The sequence below is a fragment of the Helianthus annuus genome, chromosome 1 (genome assembly GCF_002127325.2).
Source record: "Helianthus annuus cultivar XRQ/B chromosome 1, HanXRQr2.0-SUNRISE, whole genome shotgun sequence".
NCBI classification, from domain to species: Eukaryota; Viridiplantae; Streptophyta; class Magnoliopsida; order Asterales; family Asteraceae; genus Helianthus; species Helianthus annuus.
Window position 1 is genome coordinate 50,296,515 of NC_035433.2, and position 16,397 is coordinate 50,312,911.

The 16,397-nt window shown below is 39.8% G+C and overlaps 2 protein-coding genes across 2 annotated transcripts; both read left to right on the forward strand.

The window, feature by feature from the left end:
* Nucleotides 1-7,373: 7,373 nt before the first annotated feature.
* LOC110888158 lies at nucleotides 7,374-9,672 on the forward strand. Its single transcript, XM_022135715.1, has 3 exons — nucleotides 7,374-7,687; nucleotides 8,637-9,070; nucleotides 9,224-9,672. Exons 1-3 carry the CDS (start codon nucleotides 7,374-7,376, stop codon nucleotides 9,670-9,672), a joined length of 1,197 nt encoding a protein of 398 aa, XP_021991407.1.
* A 2,152-nt stretch (nucleotides 9,673-11,824) lies between these two features.
* Nucleotides 11,825-12,304, forward strand: LOC110888287. Its single transcript, XM_022135839.1, has one exon. It carries the CDS (start codon nucleotides 11,825-11,827, stop codon nucleotides 12,302-12,304), a length of 480 nt encoding a protein of 159 aa, XP_021991531.1.
* Nucleotides 12,305-16,397: the final 4,093 nt, after the last annotated feature.

The following is a 16,397-nucleotide window of genomic DNA, read 5'->3' on the forward strand; positions in this document are numbered from 1 at the left end:
CCTCAGTTCAAAATATGATTTCCATTTTAAAATTACGAATTTACCCCAACTAAAAATTGCAATCTTGCCATCGTTTTTTTTTTGGCAAAACTATGGTAGTGTTTTATTTTACTTGGTTGACTCAATTTAGTTTTTATTTGTGCGAAACAGCTGCCCAGCACTCGCTAATTGGTCCTGACAAATTATTGTTTTGCCCCCAACTCTAAATTACACGCTTGCTATCGTTTTAGTTATTTGTTATCATAACTATGGTAGTGTTTTTGTTTGATTCGTTGACTCGATGTATCTTTTTTGAGATCGTGTTATAAGTAGCATGTATAACTAACCGAAATAAAGGCGTACATATTATTAAACTAAAAAATATTCGGTTTAGCACCCTGCAACGCGGGCGGCGCATAACCCTAGTTGTCAACATTTGCATGTCATGTCATGTCATAAATAATGCTATTATTATGATTAACCGTAAGTCTATGCTTCTTCATATATTGTTTTTGTTCACTGATATTATAAAAACTTATCAACATAGCATAGCGTGTTCTTCAATGGTTAAAGAACAGGAAACAATCCATTGTAAAACCGTATCTCATACACGTTGAGTATTGGGTAACTGGGTAAGGTTGGGTATACCCGTTTATGACTATTGGTGCTTAAAAATTATCCGTAGAGAGTCTCAAGCACATTGCTGCTTTGACCTAATTTTAAATACTTTCATGTTTTTAACAGCTACATTAAATCCAAAATATGATAATTATCACATGTATATCAACATCATAACATGTCTAAAATATCTAATTTTTAAGATGATACAAACTCAAAACATAAGTTCTTAACGTACAAGATATAAGTAATATTATCAATCCTCAATTCAATATTCAATTTGTTCAACATTATGAATTCATCACTTATCACCATTGTGTTTCCTCCTATCACTTGTTTCTTACAATCATAAAGTTTGAAATAATTCACCATTAAAGAATTGTCACTAAAATAACATAAAGACACTATGTTTGAAACTTGGATTATATATATACAACATTATCATAATCACACTAAATTGCTTGATAATATGATTTAGTCTCTTTTGAACAAATTAAACACAACAAAATTAGTAAGTAGAAATAGAAACATTTTGAATAGTTGATTAATATTTACCATTCTCTTAAGGAAGTTTATTTCTTATACGGATTTGAAAAATATATTTGTTGTGGATATTTAGTTCTTGAAACCAATTTGGACACATCATAAAATACCTTCAACTTTTAACAAGTATAAGAAGCCAACCCCTTTTTGTCAAACTATTACATTGTGCATCTTATTGCTTGGGATATGTGAAAACATATTTTTAAATAATAACGTGATTACATGAGTGTGTTGAATTTCAATGGGTCTTGCAATCAAGGGACCATCTTTTCGAAGGAATTACCCAATAACTAGCTGCTTCTTCAAACTTTTCTAGTCATTTTTGGTGTTGTCCAAAAACCAACACTTTAATAAACAATGAAATTTAGAATGTTGGCATAACAATACATCTAAAATAACCGGCCCCAAAAGTAAGATCGCTTTGTATAGTGTGTCTAATTGTAGGTGAACCCATAAATCATTTGTTGTGCAGTTATCAACGTTATTTTTTGGTACTTCTCTATCTATGTTCCAATCACATAAGCCTCCTACAAAACAGTGGCAAGACCTTGTATGATGACAAGGAACATAAATATGCATAGAGCTTTGTTTCTAAAACTTAGTTACAAGTAGGTGCACAATTTATATATATAACACCTACGTTGTACCTCATTATTCGACTTTGCATCCTCTAGTTATCATTGATGGAATGGTAGTAATCCATATAAAACCTTTTTTTTCTTTCTAAAGGCATCATCCAAGTGCTCTTTGCTTATAATTTGGCATTGCAATAATTGCACTTTTTTTTGCCATACCATTTACCTTTATCTTGGTGAAATGCTCACATCCAATGGAAGTTAGTTTTCTGTTCTTGTTAACGATATTGTTGTCATCATTAACGTTTTATGTAACATCTTTTTTTTTATTATGTTTTTTTTTTTTTGAAATTGACTTATCAACATGTGTTATATCTTAGAACTGTCGCAATCTATAATCCTTCTCTCTCTACAACCAATTTAGAGGAAGAACATTTTGACTCATTTTGTAGACATACTTTTAGTGAAAGAATAACACCATTATCAACTACTTTTAGTGGAAGAATAACACCATTATCAACATAAGAGAATGCTATGGATGTATAGGGAAAAGGAATTATTGGTTGCAACAGGTCTATCACATAACACATACCGATAAATCAATCTAAAAAACAAGATTAACATAACAGAAAATATGTTACAAAAATGTTATGATGATAGCATATCCGATTAGAAGAAGAGGAAATTAACTTCGCATGCATGTGAGCATTTCACTTAAATAAAGGTGCACGGTGAGGAGAAGGCAAAGTGTTGTTATTGCAATACCATATTAGGGAAATAAGCACCGAGAGGATGCAAGAAGACAAAATATATTATGGCAATAATTATTCATTTTATCAATGATGATTAAGATATGCGAAGTCAAATAATGAGGTGTTGGGTTGTGGAGGATTTGACTAGAGAGTGTCAAAGCTACTGATAACCCAGATGACCAAGTTAACTTGTCTGGGTTATGCCTCAGAAGCAACTGATAACCCAGATGACCAGACAACTCGTCTGGGTTATGCCTTAGCTACAAGTTACAACTGATAACCCAGATGCCTAAATAACTCGTCTGGGTTGTGGCAACAGATAACCCAGATATGGGTTGTGAAGTTTTAACCATAGCAGAGGTTTTATTTGTCACTGTAACTTAAAGTCAACAACCCTAATTGTATCCCCTATAAATACTTCTCATTCATGTACTGTAACTTTTGAGCACCTGATACAAAGATAGAACTAGTTGTGGAGAGTGGACATAGATCAAGCTTGATCGAACCACTATAAATCCTGTGTTCTTGTTCTTGTGATTTAGAGTGTGTGTGTGTGAGTGAGCTGTTGTGTGTGTTTGTTCTTGTTAATTGTGTGATATATCCCTAACAACTGGTATCAGAGCTCAGGCTCTCGATTGTTTCACATAAACTAGTAACAAACAGAGGTGAAGAAGAAGATACCTGTTGGGACTAGGGTTCCGATTGAAGACGTGTTCATCGTCGCCGCTGTAGATCGCGACTAGGGTTTCGGAAACCCAGTAGCCGCCGTCGCCGTTGTTCATCTTCCCGCCGCTAGCACGTCCGCCGCCGCCTAGGGTTCCAAATTAGAGACCATCCTTGCTGACTATCGCATCTAGGGTTTCAAAATCGAAGGTCTAGGGTTTCGATTTTGCTTGGGATTCGCTGGATTTCAGAAGGAAAAAAATTTCTTTGTTGTTCTGTGGGAGCAGAGTAACGTCGCAGGAAGAAGAAGAAATAACCAGACGTTTTTTTGTTCCTTCTTTTTTAAGGGAATCAAGTTTCTCTTGTCTGCAAACAGGCCCCTCAACTTTGACAAGGATCTCATCACCTATCATTATTTGTTCAATCTCCATTTTAAAGCTTGAAACAAATAAGTATTTGTTTCCGTTTCTTGCTTCAGCTAGTATAATTATCCTTTAGTAGTACGAACTCGTTTAGTTTGTAGCAGTTGATAATTATTTGTTAAAAATAGCAGAAGATAGTAAAATCAAGATTGACAAGTTTGATGGTAGTGATTATGGATTTTGGAGAATGCAAATAGAAGATTTGTTGTATCAAAAGGGTTTGCATTTTCCTATGTTGGGATAACAACCAGATGACATGTATGATGAAGAATGGAAGTTGTTGGATAGACAAGCTTTGGGTGTGGTTAGGCTTTCTTTGTCTAAGAGTGTTGCGTATAACATTGTCAATGAAACAACTACTTACAGTGTATTGAAAGCTTTGTCCAACATGTATGAAAAACAATCTGCTTCAACAAAGTATTCCTCATCCGACAATTGGTTAACACCAAGATGAAGGAAGGCATGTCAGTTACCTCTCACATAAACAAGTTTAACTCGATTACCTCTCGTTTAGCCTCGGTTGAAATAAAGTTTGATGATGAAGTACAAGCGTTCCCCCTTCTATCATCTTTGCCCGACAGTTGGTCAGGCACAGTCACAGCTGTTAGTAGTGCATCTGGCACTACCAAACTCACTTTTGAGAATATTTGTGACTTGATTATAAATGAAGATATCAGACGGAGAAGCAATAATGAAACTTCCAGTTCAAGTTCTTTATTGCACACAGAAAGTAGAGGAAGAAGAAACGATAGAGGAACTAATCGAGGTAGATCAAAGTCCAGAAAAAGGGGGCAGTCAAAGAACAGAAAAGACATTGAATGTTGGAACTGCAAAGAAAAAGGTCACTTTAGAAGCCAATGTACAAAACCAGCAGCAAAGAAAGAAGTAAACAATTTATCTTCTGAAGAATCAGGAGATGCTCACATATGTTATGTTGAGAATTCAGTGGAATCATGGATTATGGATTCTGGTGCTTCTTTCCATGCTATCTCATGCTCAGATATGGTCAAGAATCTACGAACAGATAACTTTGGTAAAGTTCGTTTAGCCGATGATCAAATGCTTGATATTACGGGTGTTGGAGATGTAGACTTGAAGACCTCATTGGGAATTATATGGACATTGAAAGATGTCAGGGTTATTCCTAATTTGAGGAGAAAGTTGATTTCAGTTGGTAAATTGGACGATGAAGGGTGAAGGGTTTAATGTTCACTTTGGGGGTGGACAATGGAAAGTGATCAAAGGCAACTTAGTGATTGCCAAAGGAAAGAAGCAAGGCACTCTATACATGGCAGAGATTCATTCCGAAGGTGTTCATGCCATGACCACTGATGTATTGCAAAATACATCCTTTATTCGTGTATAGTTTGTTTTATTTCTCGTTATTTCTAGTTTAGTTTTAGTTAGAATTGCGTGCTATTGATCAAATTGTGTTTTCCAGGTCTTGGTATTGAATATTGCTGAAAATGGAGTGGAACCAAGCTAAATTTCTTAAACACCAAGTCCCAGAACTATTTGGAAAAAGAGTTAGAATTATTTTGAAGTTTTTGGGAGTTCAAGCTGGAAAATTCAAGCAACATTCTGTGAAAAAACGTCTGTGGCGTCGCGCCACGGCAATACCTCCCATCCGTCGCGTAGCGCCAGCATTAAACAATTAAAAATGGATTTTCTTATGGTGGCGTCGAGCCACCACCAACGTTCTCACCCGTCGCGCGATGCGACGGGGATGTCTGACGGCCTTAATTCGTGTTGAGCTAGGGTTTGGTATATAATCAAAGTTAATCATCATTAATCAAGAGTTATGAACTTGAGAAACCCTAGGAGATTTTCAGAGCAGTTTTCACTGTTTTCGGAGTACTTTGGCTTGCGGGAATCATCCGGTTGAAGCTTGGAGCATAGGAAAGAAGATTGTTCGGGTCTTATCTCCCGGTTTTCGTTATTTTCTTGTTTCGATACTTTTACGATGAATTCTTGTTTTGAAACTTGTGTTTTGATTTTAAATACTATGTTTTCTGGCTGAGACCTTCGTTACTACCTAGGTTAGATGATAGTTTAATAAAGTTCGGATTTTTTAACGGTTTCTATTGTTTGTTATGGATTGATCTTTGAAAGTAAATTATTCTAGAACCTCTGATTTGGTGCATATGCGTATTTAATTTTGATTGTTGATTATTTGTTGTTTCACATAAATTTTGGTGGATGTCTTTTACATAATGAATTTGTGTTGATTATTCGTATCTTTGCGGGTTCGGGTGATCATTGGGTAAATCGGCCGATAGCCTTAGAAACAGTAAGTAAAATTCAATTAGAATTAAGTATTCTGCTTAACTTGTCGCTGAGAGCCTCGAGTTAGTTAGTAGGTCTCGGTGCAATATATAGCTAAGATAGGTTTTGAGAGAAGTCAGTCTTAGTTCCCTAATTGCATATGTGTCTATTAAACCAAGTTAGAATCAAGGATTGCCTTAGATTGTCGCGCTGAGAGGTAGATAGTCAAATTAGGGCACTTTTAGAGACGTTAGAGGACCGAGAGGAAGTCTAACAATCGATGTTCACAACAGCCTTGTAGGGTTTCCTAGTTTTCTTCCTGAGAAGGGTCGGGAAGTCTTAGCTTGAAATACCTTAGGGTTTAGTACTTTACGATCCCGGTTCCATACCACAATAGTACCGTTAGAAATCCATTCATAGTTAAACTGGATTCAAGCCTAGGTAGTCGTTAATCTCATATGAATTAAACCTTAGTTCTTGTTCGTGTCACAGTCTAGTTTTATTACAATTTCAATTCTAGGATTTTAGTAAAACCCCCCTTTTAAAACACAACAATAGTTAAGTCGTGTCAGTGTCAAGTCTAAATAAAGTAGTTAACATAATTAATTAGAGTCCTTGTCGGTTCGACATCCGGACTTGCTTTTCTTTGCTAGAGTCGACCGGTTCACTTGCCAGTGAGTAGTTTAGTCAAGTTAGAGAGTCTAGATACTTGAGTCTAAATTTAGGTTATTTTAGTTTATTTATATGAACTACTTATTGCACATCAAGTTTTTGGCGCCGTTGCCGGGGACTCTTGGCAATTGCGTTAATTACTTTGTTTGGATTTCAACTGATATCTATACGTGCTTTTTGTGTGTTCTTGAGTTGTAGGAGTCCAAGTAATTTTAGTGTCTTTTTATTTTTAGAGTCTTTTGTTGGAGTCGTCTTACTTGTTTGTTCTCGGTTTTGCAGTTCATGCCTCACAAGCGTTCTCAGGGACCAGTGAAGCCGCTGATCGACAAGTCTTCCTTCTCCACACCTAGTTTTAGGGTTAGAAAATCCTCAACTTCATCTTCAGCCCCTTTTGACTTTACACTACAATCTAAACCACCGAACTACGACTTCACTCCGAAGTCATCACCCCACAACACCCCACCACCAGTTCACCAAATGGCCGAAAACCAACTGTCCACCAACGCTCCACCGCGGGTTTTACCGCAAACTCACCCATTACCATCCCTGAAATCACCAATGACAAGTCTTGGCAAATTCCCTCATACATCATGACCGCCATTAACAACTCCTGTCAGTTTCACGGTCGTGATGATTAGGATGCGCCTGCACATATTAACCGTCTCACCCGTCTGTGTAGCACCTTCGGCATTGAAGGTGTTAATCCTGATGCGCGCTATCTCCAAGTCTTCCCATTTTCGCTTGCTGGCTGCGCAGCCACATGGCTCGATTCGAAGCCAGCAGGTACTTATACCACTTGGGCTGGACTTCGAGATGCCTTCCTTGCTAAGTATTTCCTACCTGCGAAGGCCTCTCGCCTTCGAGATCAGATCCATTCATTCAGAATGGAACCTGACGAACCATATCACTTAGCTTGGGAGAGGTTTCAAACTTTACTCTCGCGTTGTTCCCAACATGGGCTTTCGGATTGGGCTTTAGTAGAAAATTTTTACAATGGTCTCACCCCTGAGTGTAAGGCCCGATTCGACACATTTGCAGGAGGCCATCTTATGGGAAAGAAAACTGTGGCCGAATGCAATGATCTCTTTGAGAGCTTCGCTCATGCTGATATAGATCATAGTGCTACCAGCAGGAATTCCACTCCTATGACTACTTCCTCATCTTCTCGAGGAGTAAACCAAGTCGTTTCTGACTCAAAGTTAGCATCTTAACTTGACTATATCACCAAAGAGTTGCTAGAAATTAAGAAAAAGGTCGATAGGTGCGAAGTTTGTAGAGGTGGACATGACACCGTAGATTGCCTAACACTTACCCTAGAACAGGTTGAGTACATAGCATGTCAAAATAGGGGTCCAACTAACCCGTTTAACAATAGTAACTCTAATTGGCATGCTAATAATTATCGCTCTTCAGGTAACCCCCCTGGTTTTCCATCAGGTCAATATCAAAGCATGGGGCCAGGTTTCTATTCTAGTGGGGGTTCGGGTCAAACAGGTCAATTTGCTAGTTCAGGTTCAGGTGGGCAGTTCAGAGGTGAGGGGTCAAACCAAGAGGTTCAACCTAGGAATGAGGGGTCAAATGGTAGTTTGTCTAGGATAGAAGACCTTCTTACCCAGCTAGTGGTTAAGGATCAGGCTACCCAACGTACCTTAGAAGAACACGCTACATTCTTAAAGAATAACCATTCGAATTTCTTAGACCTTCAAAGGCAAGTTGGGGATATTGCACGCCAGTTGCAAGAACGACCTCTCGGTCAATTTTCGGGAAACACAAAGCCCAACCCATCTGCCACTTTGAAGGCAATTTCGACCCGTAGTGGTAAGACCTTAGGAGAGATAGTGAGACCCGAGAGTGCTGAGATAGAAAGTGCAACCTAGGCTAATCCCAGCAAGTACCGCACACACCGGGGGGCCTTCAAGTGAGAAAAGTATAGGAAAACGGCCCATACAAGTTGTTCCATCACCCACTGTTGATCTTTCCCGTGCTCCGTTTACTTCCCGTCTTAAAAACCAAACTTATTCCAAAGAGTAGGGGAAATTTTTAGAAATCTTTAAGCAACTTAGAATCAACATTCCTTTCATAGAAGCCCTCCAATCGATGCCTAAATATGCATAATTTTTAAAGGACCTTCTAAAATGTATGGATAGGTTAGGAGAGGTTTCTAACATTTCCCTTAGTGGAGGGTGTTCCGCCGTAGTCTTGAACAAGGTCCCGGAGAAATTGACGGATCCGGGCCTTTTTACCATTCCATGCTTGTTCGGGAGTGATACCGAGTGTAGGGCCCTAGCCGATTTAGGAGCGGGTATAAACCTCATGCCATATTCCATGTATGAGAGGTTAGGTCTAGGAGAGTTATCCCCTACACGTATGTCTTTGTCTCTAGCCGATAGATCAGTGAAGTATCCACGTGGTATAATCGAAAACCTTCTAGTTAAAGTGGATAAATTCGTCTTTCCCATAAACTTTGTCGTTCTTGATATGGAAGCCGATGAGAAGGTTCCTATCATTCTAGGACGCCCATTCTTGTGTACCGTCAAGGCTATCATCGATGTCTTTGACGGTAAAATCACACTCCAAGTCGGTGAGGAGAGAGTCACTTTCGAGATAGCACGCTCCATGGAACACCCTAGTGGTTCCGATGATCTTAGTAGTCCTTGTCATTCGGTCTATTTCATAGAGTCTTTCTTATCATGCGTTGACCATTGCTTTGACTATATTAGTGGAGCCGATTTAGTGGAGGGAAAGTTAGATGAGGTAGTTGCGAAGGTAGAGGAGGTTGTGAGTGAGAGTGAGGAAGTAGAAGAGACCGAGTGGGTCCCCGAAGTGCTAGAGTTGAGTGAGGTAAAAAGTGAGTTTGAGAGTACACCCTTAGAGAAACCCGCCCCACTAGAACTTAAGATTCTCCCATCCCACTTAGAGTATGCTTTCTTAGGTGAGGGGTCCGATTTTCCCGTCATTATTTCGTCTAAGTTAGAGGAGGGAGAGAAGGGTAGGTTGTTAGAAGTGTTGAGAGAGAATAAGGAAGCCATTGCATGGCGAATTTCGGATATCAAGGGCATAAGCCCCGCCTATTGTACCCACCGGATACTCATGGAAGATGACTATAAGCCGATGGTGCAACCTCAATGGCGCCTAAATCCGAACATGCAAGAGGTCGTTAAGAAGGAAGTGCTTAGTTGTTAGATGCCGGGGTGATATACGCTATTTCCGATTCACCATGGGTTAGCCCGACCCAAGTCGTCCCAAAGAAAGGCAGGATGACGGTGATCATGAACGAAAAGCACGAATTAATCCCTTCTCATACCGTTACCGGTTGGCGTGTGTGCATAGACTATCGAAAGTTAAACGACGCCACCCGGAAAGACCATTTCCCCTTGCCATTCATTGACCAAATGTTGGAGCGTCTAGCGGGTCAACAATTCTATTGTTTTCTCGATGGATTTTCGGGTTATTTTCAGATCCCAATCGCCCCGGAGGATCAAGATAAAACGACATTCACATGCCCTTACGACACTTATGCGTATCGCCGCATGCCTTTTGGGTTATGCAACGCTCCGGCTACTTTCCAAAGATGCATGGTTGCTATATTCCAAGACATGCTTGAGACTTCTATGGAGGTTTTCATGGATGACTTCTCGGTTTATGGTACCACTTTCGATCAATGTCTTCTCAATCTTGATAGGATGCTTAAGAGATGTATAGAGACAAACCTTATGTTGAATGGGGAGAAATGTCATTTTATGGTGACGGAGGTGATAGTTTTAGGTCACAAGGTGTCTAGAGAGGGGATACAGGTGGATAGGGCAAAGATAGATACCATAAGTAGATTGCCTCCACCTACTAGTGTTAAGTCCGTTCGTAGCTTCCTAGGTCATGCGGGTTTTTATAGGCGTTTCATTAAGGATTTTTCTAAGATTACGCGCCCCATGACCCGACTTTTAGAGAAATATGTACCTTTCGTCTTCGACGAGGAGTGCATCAAGGCTTTTGATTTTTTGAAGGAGAAACTCATTAGTGCCCCTATCCTTGTTTCGCTCGATTGGAGCTTGCCTTTCGAACTCATGTGCGATGCAATTGATTATGCCGTAGGTGCGGTTTTAGGTCAAAGAGTCGATAAACATTTTCATCCAATCTACTACGCAAGCAAAACTTTAAATGATGCTCAAGAGAACTATACCACCACGGAAAAAGAGCTCTTAGCCGTAGTGTTTGCGTTTGATAAGTTTCGCTCATATCTCGTTCTATCCAAAACCACCGTGTTCACCGACCATGCCGCTTTGCGCTTTCTTTTCCAAAAGAAAGACGCAAAGCCACGCCTCATTAGATGGATTCTTTTGCTCTCCGAGTTCGATATCGAAATTAAGGATAAGAAGGGAGCGGAAAACGTGGTCGCCGACCACTTGTCATGCTTAGAGGATCCTAAGAGAGAGGAGGTTCGTGAGGATTCAATAGGAGACACTTTTCCTCATGAAACCATAGACTTTGTTAGTGCCGAGGTAGAGGGTTTGCCATGGTTTTCGGACTTGGCAAATTATTTAGCGACTGGCGATATTGTGAGGGGTATGTCCTACCAACAAAAGAAAAAGCTTCTTAGGGATGCTAGAAAGTACATTTAGGATGACCCGTACCTATTTAGGATAGGTGGTGATAGAGTGCTTAGGAGATGTGTTTCAAAAGAGGATGGGATGGATATCCTTAGACATATGCACGTGGGTTTAACGGGAGGCCATCACGGGCCAAATGTGACGGCACAAAAGGTTTTTGATAGTGGCTTCTATTGGCCAACGGTAGTTAAAGATGCCATAGAGTTTGTTAGGACATGTGACCGTTGCCAACGTACCGACAACATCTCATCCAAGGATGAAATTCCCCAAAATCCCATCCAAGTTCTTGAAGTCTTTGACATTTGGGGCATTGACTTCATGGGACCTTTCCCCTCATCGAGTGGGAATAGGTACATCCTCGTGGCCATTGACTGTGTCTCAAAGTAGGTGGAAGCTCAAGCTTTGCCCACTAATGATGCCCGAGTGGTGGTGAGATTTCTTAAGAAATTATTCACGCGTTTCGGAGTTCGTAAAGCTATCATAAGTGACCGTGGTACACACTTTTGCAATTCCGCCATGGAGAAGGCACTTGCGCGCTACGGTGTCACTCACCGTCTTTCTACCGCATACCACCCGCAAACTAGTGGCCAAGTAGAGAATGCTAACCGAGGGGTGAAGAGAATCTTAGAAAAACGGTAGGAAAAATTAGAAAGGATTGGTCAAAAAAGCTCGACGACGCATTATGGGCATTTCGCACCGCCTACAAAACACCGTTAGGAACCACGCCCTTCATGATTGTGTATGGCAAAGCGTGCCATCTTCCGGTGGAGTTAGAACATAGAGCTTTATGGGCATTGAAAACTGTTAGCCTCGACCTTACCGAAGCCGCAAGAAGGAGGTTCTTCCAAATCCATGAATTGGAGGCTTTAAGGGATGCCGCCTATGAACGATCTTGGAGTATCAAGGAAAAGACTAAGGCATTGCATGATAGGAGGTTGCGAGGGTTGAAGGAATTTAAGGTAGGTGATATAGTGCTTTTATTCAATTCAAGATTGAAATTAATAGCGGGGAAGTTGAAATCGAGATGGACCGGACCGTATGTGGTAAAGGAGGTGTTTCCATACGATACCGTCGAGTTATATGACGAAGCCGATAAAGGTGTGTGGAAGGTAAATGGTCATCGATTGAAACACTACTTGGGAGATCCCATTGATACGACCGAGGAGGAAGAAATTCCTCTAGAGGACCCACCCACCTTCACCGAACAATGAGTTGAGAAGAGCTTCGTTTGTAGAGTATGTACCGTTTGTAAATTTCGTTATATTTCGTGTTTCTCGTAGTTTTTCGTGTTTGTGTTTTGTGTGTTTGAGTAGTTTTGCAGGAAACATACCGTCGAAAAGCTGAATTTGCAAGGAAAACGATATTCCAGGTAAGTCCCATACTTAGAAAAAATTTGGGATGGTTTGGGGAAGGCATGGTAATACTTACAATTTTTTCTAAGGCAAAAAAATCAATTTTTGACGAAACCTTCTGTTGAAAAACATCCTTCGCGCCGCGCCACCATAAAAACAACACTTGGTGGCGCAGTGCCACCCCCTAGGGTCACCAAAAACATTTTGAACCCCCAAATCCTGAACCCATCTACCTGAACCCCGCCGTGGCACTACGCCACGGCTGATTATCTTTCTCTTGGCGTCGCGCGACCGAATAACAGGTCGGATAAAAAACCCTTTCTCCTACCAGATACCCCAAAATCCACCAAAAACCCACTCCCACCGCCCCATCGCCGATTATACCTTCACCCACCCTATTTCCTCCATTAAACCACCATATATCCACCAAATCAACTCCATTTTTCTCTCCCTTGCTCGGATCTTGACGGCTCACAAGTCCCACCATATGAAACATACAACTAACCGCTGAATCACTTCGATACCGTAGCCGAAAATTACAATTTTTTCTTGCAATAATCACAGATTCAGGTACGTCTCTTGGCTTTCTTCTCTTATATGAGTTAATCTATGGTCCTCGTTGGGTCTTATCGAGTCAGTTAGTCGAGTCTGTTGGTATGGTGTTCGTCGGTTCAATCGAGTCGTAGTGTGCTGGGTCCATAAGTACAGTTGTATTGAGTTTTGATGTTTGGTTAGTTTCGAGTCAGCTGTGTCGAGTGGTTTCGAGTCAGTAATCTGAGTTCTTGTTGGGTCTAGTCAGTTATTCAGGTTAGATATTGAGCTATGTTCTGTTAGGTCATTTGTGTCGAGTCCTGTTCTTTTGGTCATCGAGTCCTATGGTCGTTTTAGTTATGTTAGTGTCATCTAAGGGCGCGGGTGGTTTGGTTTGGTTTGTTGAGCCGTCATTATTAGCGATGATTGCTAGATTTCTACATACCAAAATATTTGCCATTTTAATGTTGTTTCTGGGTCCGATTGGCATCGAGTTGGGATTTTGACATTGTTTTGGCTGAATATTGTTTGGGGGCATCCTACATTGACGTCTAAAGTTCGAACCTTGTAATAACTAATGGGAATTTTTGCGAAGCTAACCGCCTCCTTTAATTAGGCGGCCTTTTTCAACGCTTAAATTGGAATTAAATTTGATAGTCACTGCATCTAAGCAAGTTCGGACTCAATGTATGGTTTGGTAGGCACTTTGGCTCTTAATTGGGACAATTTAAAGTGCCGAAGGGGGTAGTGTACATTGAGTCTAGTACGTGTCTTTGAGTCGTCTTAGTGTCGTTTTAGCCTAGTTTAGTCGTAGTTAGTTGTGTTTGGGTTTACTTGCACGTACAAGTGGTTTAAATTCGCCCATACTCAATATCCATTCGGGCGAGTTTAATATCACTTAGCAATTGTAAAAAGTAACCCGTTTGTTTCAGAATTAGCCGCGAATGAAATGCTATACGGCTATTCTTTCTTTTTCGGAAAAATTTATAAAAATACAAAAAAATTAAAAAAACTGAAAAAATCCAAAAAAAATCAAAAATTAGAAAATGTCCTTTGAAATGAGAAGTTTGCATATTTAAAACGGAAAATGATAGAAAAGGTGAATTTTTGCTTGGGGTCAAATAATAATAATATGAGTTAAAATAAATCGAGCTTGCGTCTAGTTAGGGATATGTGGATAGGCCCGGGTTTGGTTTTAAGTCCCTTTGAGCTAATATTACCTTAATTGTCGGTCTCTTAGTGTGTTTTCGCCTGGGAAATATGGGAAATCAAAACTGCCGATAATAGTATAAGGGGCACCGTTATAAGTTAAAACTGTTAGAGTCCGTGATCATGCAAAAATAGAAAAAATAAAATCATGAGCTAGAAACTGAATGAAAGTAGCGCATTCCTATGTAGTCTGGGTTGGGGATAGTGACTTTACAACCGGATTACCGCTAGGGTGTGTGAAATCGACCTTGCAAAGAAAAGAAAAAAGAACCGAAGCCTAAGTAATCCGAGTTGGGGATAACGACTCTACAGCCGGATTGCCTCTTTTTTAGGGAAAGCAACGTCTATGCTCATTGAAAAAAAGAAAAAAAAAACAAAGAAAGAAAAGCGAAAAAAATGGAAAAAGAAATTTTTTTTGGTTGTAAACTCTCTTGGTTTTCATATAAGACGGTTGGGAATTGGTCCAGTGATCGTTCCTTTAGTCCTATAAGCTTGAGGTGGGAGTAGGTGGACTGTAGATTCTAGTGTCAGACCCTAGGTAGACTGACCGCACTTAAATTAAATTTACATGATAAGGGCTTGAGATTGGATTCGGGTTAAAAGGGACAAGTATATTCGCAATCGCGGCTAACGAAAGTCTTGGTTTTAATAAGATATAAATAATTTTTGACCCAAGTGATTATTCATCTATGATTCCGTTGCATAATTCTTTTTCGAGGACGAAAAAAGAGTAAGTGTGGGGATATTTGATGTATTGCAAAATACAACCTTTATTCGTGTATCTTTTGTTTTATTTCTCGTTATTTCTAGTTTAGTTTTAGTTAGAATTGGGTGCTATTGATCAAATTGTATTTTCCAGGTCTTGGTATTGAATATTGCTGAAAATGGAGTGGAACCGGGCTAAATTGCTTAAACACCAAGTCCCGGAACTATTTGGAAAAAGAGTTAGAATCATTTTGAAGTTTTTGGGAGTTCAAGCTGGAAAATTCAAGCAACATTCTGTGAAAAAACATCCGTGGCGTCGCGCCACGGCAATACCTCCCATCCGTCGCGTAGCGCCAGCATTAAACAATTAAAAATGGATTTTCTTATGGTGGCGTCGAGCCACCACCAACGTTCTCACCCGTCGCGCGACGCGACGGGGATGTCTGACGGCCTTAATTCGTGTTGAGCTGGGGTTTGGTATATAATCAAAGTTAATCATCATTAATCAAGAGTTACGAACTTGAGAAACCCTAGGCGATTTTCAGAGCAGTTTTCACGGTTTTCGGAGTACTTTGGCTTGCGGGAATCATCCGGTTGAAGCTTGGAGCATAGGAAAGAAGATTGTTCGGGTCTTATCTCCCGGTTTTCGTTATTTTCTTGTTTCGATACTTTTACGATGAATTCTTGTTTTGAAACTCGTGTTTTGATTTTAAATACTATGTTTTGTGGCTGAGACCTTCGTTACTACCTAGGTTAGATGATAGTTTAATAAAGTTCGGATTTTTTAACGGTTTCTATTGTTTGTTATGGATTGATCTTTGAAAGTAAATTATTCTAGAACCTCTGATTTGGTGCATATGCGTATTTAATTTTGATTGTTGATTATTTGCTGTTTCACATAAATTTTGGTGGATGCCTTTCACATAATGAATTTGTGTTGATTATTCGTATCTTTGCGGGTTCGGGTGATCTTTGGGTAAATCGGCCGATAGCCTTAGAAACAGTAAGTAAAATTTAATTAGAATTAAGTATTCTGCTTAACTTGTCGCTGAGAGCCTCGAGTTAGTTAATAGGTCTTGGTGTTATATATAGCTAAGATAGGTTTTTGAGAGAAGTCAGTCTTAGTTGCCTAATTGCATCTGTGTCTATTAAACCAAGTTAGAATCTAGGATTGCCTTAGATTGTACCGCTGAGAGGTAGATAGTCGAATTAGGGAACTTTTAGAGACGTTAGAGGACCGAGAGGAAGTCTAACAATCGGTGTTCACAACAGCCTTGTAGGGTTTCCTAGGTTTCTTCCTGAGAAGGGTCGGGAAGTCTTAGCTTGAAATACCTTAGGGTTTAGTACTTTACGATCCTGGTTCCATACCACAATAGTACCGTTAGAAATCCATTCATAGTTAAACTGGATTCAAGCCTAGGTAGTCGTTAATCTCATCTGAATTAAACCTTAGTTTTTGTTCGTGTCATAGTCTAGTTTTATTACAATTTCAATTCTAGGATTTTAG

Coding starts and splice junctions, on each gene's coding strand:
- LOC110888287 (XM_022135839.1), top strand. CDS start 11,825: ATGATTGTGTATGGCAAAGCGTGCCATCTTCCGGTGGAGTTAGAACAT.
- LOC110888158 (XM_022135715.1), top strand. CDS start 7,374: ATGGAACCTGACGAACCATATCACTTAGCTTGGGAGAGGTTTCAAACT. Junction 7,688..8,636: donor CAAGTCGTTTCTGACTCAAA/GTTAGCATCTTA, acceptor ATGTATGGATAG/GTTAGGAGAGGTTTCTAACA. Junction 9,071..9,223: donor TAAAATCACACTCCAAGTCG/GTGAGGAGAGAG, acceptor GAGCCGATTTAG/TGGAGGGAAAGTTAGATGAG.